Source organism: Tarenaya hassleriana, unplaced genomic scaffold (assembly GCF_000463585.1).
Source record: "Tarenaya hassleriana unplaced genomic scaffold, ASM46358v1 Cleome292, whole genome shotgun sequence".
Taxonomy (NCBI): domain Eukaryota; kingdom Viridiplantae; phylum Streptophyta; class Magnoliopsida; order Brassicales; family Cleomaceae; genus Tarenaya; species Tarenaya hassleriana.
Genome location: NW_010966107.1, coordinates 108648 through 114439, shown reverse-complemented (window position 1 = coordinate 114439; position 5792 = coordinate 108648). Strand labels below are relative to the sequence as shown.

Genomic DNA, 5792 nt, shown 5'->3' with positions numbered 1-5792 from the left:
TGTCATCATTCCCATAACGACACAAGACTAGGGAGTTTAGTATCATTCATAATGATACATGGATTTCATAACAGATCTAGTATGCAAGAACATGTAATGAATCAAATACTCTCATAAAACTATAGAAAGTATCAATACATCGAATGTATCTGAACAAAGCTCATAATCAGTACATCATAGAGCACTAAACCAACATGTGTGACGTTTGGCTAGGTTTAGATCTTTCCTTCCGCTGCGTGAAACCTAGAATCCAAACCCTAGAACGATGAGATCGCATGCTAAGAACCCGAAGGGAACCCAACATTGACAAGGTAGCATGCCGTACTTACCGCTTCTGCCCAGAAACGTTTCGTAACGTTTCTTGCATGTAACATTGTTCTCGCCATTTCTTGCAGTGTCCTATTCTTCTTTTCAACCACTCCATTTTGTTGAGGAGTTTTAGGTGCAGAATACTCGTGGACAATCCCATATTTGTTGCAGAATTCTGCAAACTGTTCATTTTCAAATTCACGCCCATGATCACTCTGAATTCTCTGAACACTTCCTTTTCCATTTCGGAGTTGCAGCCATAAGTGTTCGAATACACCCAATGTTTCTGACTTCTCTCTTAAGAACCTGACCCAAGTAAAACGTGAGAAATCATCAACACATACAAACACATACCTCTTTCCTCCAAGACTCTCCGTCTGCATTGGTCCCATCAAATCCATGTGCATCAACTCAAGGATTTCATATGTGTGTATCCCATCGATCGTTTTATGATTCACCTTGATTTGCTTTCCAAGTTGACATGCTTTACACACCAGTGTTACCTGCGATGATAACTCAGGTAATCCTCGTACAACATTTGACCTTGACAGCTTTACCAACGACATTGTGTTAATGTGTCCCAATCGTTGATGCCATAACTCTAGTTCAGAGTCAGCTGCTGTGAAGCATTTCTCACTTTGAGTGCTTTCGTCAGGATTTACCCAAGTGTAGCAATTACTTGGAGTTCTTTTTCCTGTCAACACACAATCTCCAAGAAAATTTGTAACAACACAAGCATCTTTAGTGAAATTTACCTGAAATCCAAAGTCACACAATTGACTGATGCTTATGAGATTTGCCTTGAGTCCTTGGACAGCATTGACATCTGTAAGTTTGGGCAGTCCTGATGCATCCAGATTTCCTTTGTCCAAGATCTTTCCTTTTCTTCCATCTCCAAATGTCACGTTTCCTCCTTTGAGATTTTCTTCGAATGTAGACAGCATACTGACATCTCCTGTCATATGATGTGAGCATCCACTGTCAAAATACCACCATTGTTCGCTTGACTTCAGTTCAGAAGTGTATGCCACATTACACCTCGAGACATCTTTTCTTCTCCAGACTTGCCTCCATCTCAGAGTGGGTGGTACCTAATAATTTTTCCAGTAGTAGCAATTCATTCTGATGTGACCTCTTGTTCCACAGTAGAAACAAGTGCGATGCTCACGATAGTTCTGCGGTCTTTTCTTGGATATAGATCAATCTTGATCTTTGGAGTCTGTTGTACTTGTGAGATCACTTCATCTCCAAGTTTTCCTCCTGAAACAAAGTTTCCTACTTTGTTTTTACTCCCTCCGGTATATCCAAGTCCAGTATGTCCAGAATCTGTTCGCCCGATTGTCAGTAAGTGATCCAATTTTGCAGTGCCATTTCCAAGCATTCTCACATTCTTCATGGAACCTTCCAACTGATTCTGTAATAAGATAATCTTCTCCTCTTTCTCCTTTAGTTGCTTCTTCAGATTATCAACTTCTGATACTTTCGTATCCAGCTGCTTCTTGATTTCCAAGATCTTTGCCTCTTTCTTCTTCTGTTCTTTGATCAATCTTGTATTTGTTGGTTGTAATGCTCTACGATGATCCGTGATATGACATTTTGACTATGTATTGATTCATTGGTTTATGAATGCATTATTTTTCCCGTTATATGATTAGCATGTTTGTTATATTACGAAAAATATCCTTGAATCGTTGCAGATGATTCTAAACTCCCTGGTCAATTATCATTGTGGGAACAATGATGAATTAAGACCAGCATGATGTGTGATAGATGATTATGATCATATGCATTAGACGCAAATCACAATCATGGGTTCTCGTTTGGAACGAGTTACTGGATGACCCGCATGAGATTGTGCATTAGATGCGAATCACAATCATGGGTTCTCGTTTGGAACGAGTTACTGGATGACCCGCATGAGATTGTCACATGGACATGAGTCATGACTTGAATCTCATACAGCGGTTCGTTCTTGGATCCTCAGACCTGAGATGTCTAGAGTATCTGATATGAGGAGTGACGTGTCTTGACTGCGTCAAACGTCGTCTTTGCTCGGATGATCATAACGGCGTTGCTCAGATATGTTCACGAATCATATGCAGATAGTAGACATGCAATACGGGATTTGTCACCTCCTACGCAGGAGAGATGTCGTTGGGCCCCTCGTGGAAATCGGACTGTGAAAATGCGTAGCCACACTATAGATGAATGTACATCTATTTAATCGTCGGTTTGCCTAGACGAGTAAGCGGTTGAACTTGAAGGGTGGCTCATACCATGCCCTTGTTCAACATACGACATCGTGAGACAAAGGATCAGAACTCGAACTATGACTGGCTTTGTTAGATCACCTCTAACTCTATTCTAGGTGGGTGGTCATGGCGTCTTGCTAGAGGCTTACCATGACTTGTGGTTTCGGAAAGAGTTTCCGAAGTCACTACCACTTCGAATGGGCCTACAGGATCAGACACCATTAGGGATGGATCACACGTGAAGAAAACGACGCGAGAAAGAAACCACGGAACGAGCTGGAAGGGTTCCAGACGACCAGACCGTCTGGTCCAGGCCTGGACCGGACGGTCCAGCCATGTTAGTCCGTCCGTTCCGCTGAGCAATGGATCGACTGTTCCGTAATCGCCAGACCGTCCGTTCTGCGTAGGATTACGGACCGTCCATTCCGCGTAGAAGGTCAGACCGTCCGTTCCATACCTAGACCGGACGGTCCGACTTACGGGACAGTTTCCTTTTTCTCACGTTTTAGGGTTTTGGGCAATTCTAATTAAGTGTGGGAGCCGCCACAAACCCTAGAGAATCACTCTCAGACGTCCTAGACACTTCCTAGAGCTTTGGAGAAGCTTTCTCTTGAGTTCTAAACATCGGAATATCGATTCCAAGTCTAGGACATCGTTTTCTCTTCACAAATCCTAGCAAATACGTTCCAAGCTGTTGGAATTCATCCCGCCGGTGTGGATACGTGTAGAGGAGTTGTGCTTTCAACTCTTGGTGATTAAAACAGGCCCTGGATCGATCGATACTTCCAGATCTTGAAAGAACGAGGTAAGTATTTGAATCCCACGATGATATACACGATTGTTCGGGTTATTGCACAATTGGTTTTGTGTGACGTTTGGCTAGGTTTAGATCTTTTCTTCCGCTGCATGAAACCTAGAATCCAAACCCTAGATCGATGAGATCACATGCTAGGAACCCGAAGGGAACCCAACAGTATTGATGTCGTACAACCTTGACATATCCTTGTACAGATCTTCTTCGGATATCTCTTCTTCAGTCTCTTCGATTATTCCAATGAATGCAACAAAATTTGACATCTCTTCTCCACTTTCTTCATCATAATCGGTATCAATCTCTTCATGAGTGATCAGAGATTTACCTCTTGTTTTTCTAATTGCACATTCGTTCTTCGTGTGTCCATATCCTTTGCACTCATAACATTGAAGATCCTTCAGATTTTTCAACATTGCCTCCCTCTTGGTAATGCTAGGGCATTCAGCCTTCCAGTGACCTGCTCCCTGGCATTCCAGACATTTTCCAGAATTTCTCGACTCTGCTTTGCCAGTGATACTTGGCTTTTTTTTTAAAAAAACCGGTTGAATGTTTTCACAATCATCGCCGTCTTCCTCCAATGACACTTGGCTGGGAGCCTCAGATGATTCTGGAACATGAAGTGCCAACCCCTTGTTTGGAATCCCTCCTTTTGGCTTTTCATATAGTTCCAGTTCTAACTCGTGAGCAACAAAAGCCCCAACTGTCTCTTTGAAGCTGATAGTATCCACATTGTTTACCATAGTAAAAGCAGATTTATGAGACATAAACTTTTTAGGTAAGCTTACCAGGAGTTTTGCCACGAGTTGTTTATCTCGATAGGTCTTTCCAAGGACCCCTGCTTCGTTTGCTAGTGCATTCAGCCTGCCACAGAATTCCTTGACACTCTCGTTTTCTCCCATTTGAAGCATATTGAACTGATGCTTGATTAGATCTCTCCTTGTGCGCTTGACACTTGATGTTCCTTCATGAATCAATTCAAGCGCATCCCAGGCTTCTTTTGCTGACTTGCACCCTTGAATTTGCTTAAACTCGTCCTTATCAACTATATTGAAAATGATGGTTATAGCTTTTGAGTTCAGTGCTGATGCTCGCTTTTCTGAAGGTGTCCACTCAGATCTGGGTTTCAGAACCTCTTTTCCATCCTTCACATCGATTGGGGCACTCCAACCTTCTTCTACTGAACTCCAAGCATCTTCATCAATCCCTTTGATGAGATTCATAGTTTTCACTTTCCAAAAACTATAATTTTCGGAATCGAGAATTGTGGATCTTCCCAGAGATTGAAACTCTTTGAGTGAGTCCATATTGACTCTTCAACACGTACACTGATATGAGAGGACCTTTCGCCTACGATCAGTGACCATCTTTGATACCAATTGAAAAAGTTGAACACTCAAAGAGTAATGCGGAAAACTAATCAGTTCTATTCACTTGAGAAAGATAGTCAAGTACAACTCAATTTTTGTTGTAAGAATCGTACTTACTACACACACCCGAAACTCCCCCTGAGTTTCTTCCCCTCTCACAATGAATTCTACTGATCAAACCTCACAACATAAATCACTCACCAGAGAAAAGAGATTTACCCAATCGGTCTCCCTCTCAGACTCGCACTCACCAAAGAATGAGAACACACTCACTGAACGAAATAGACTAAGAAATTATGCTCATGCTCTCCGTAGAGCTGATATGCACTTGACCCTCTATTTAAACTCTTCTGGTTCGTCCTTAGATCTTCACGAAGTGATTGGATCGACTTCTTCTTGATTCTTGCTGATTTCGAGTCTATCTTCAGGATCTTGCCTTATCTCTTGTTATTGACTCTATCTCTTCAGCCTTTAACTCTATCTCTTCAGTCTTTGACTTTATCTCTTCGGTCTTTGACTCTATCTGAATCTCGTCAATTGTACCTCAGATTTGCTCGAGTGCAATCTTCGTCGGATTCTTCTCCTAAAATCTCTCAGGTTGTTGAACCTGCAACAACCTTTTAACAACCAAAACAACACAGTTATATAAAACAATTTCGCGCAATGCATGGAAATGATTAAATGGAAGAGAGATACATGAGACACGAGAGTAACGCAGCATATGGCTCTGTCAGCATCCAATACGTAATGTTGAATAAATATATAATCATATATTTATCATCATCTGATCTGTTTTTAATTCGATTTCGTCTTCTTTGTCCCGTAATTATGTATTAGGTCCACGTTTTCGGTGAACGGAATTGTCAAAGATCGATCAATTATATATTTCAGTGTGAACTGTCCTTCACAATTTTTTTTTATTAGAAAACCATGAAGGCTATTGTTATATCTTAACATTTAATTTATAATTTATTGTGAACGTTTTTTAGAAGAAAAAAAAATGTTTTCTGGATCTCTCTTACATGAAGAGGAGATTGAGAAACCAGAAAA

General features: G+C 41.2%; 1 protein-coding gene across 1 annotated transcript; it reads right to left on the bottom strand.

The window, feature by feature from the left end:
• Positions 1-329: 329 nt before the first annotated feature.
• Positions 330-4595, bottom strand: LOC104818552 (the record flags this gene model as incomplete). Its single annotated transcript, XM_010548171.1, has 5 exons — positions 3553-4595; positions 1442-1880; positions 813-1400; positions 664-686; positions 330-615 (listed from the first exon to the last, which is right to left on the bottom strand). Coding segments are annotated over exons 1-5 (2379 nt in total), but the record flags the coding sequence as incomplete, so codon positions are not given.
• Between the last annotated feature and the right edge of the window lie 1197 nt (positions 4596-5792).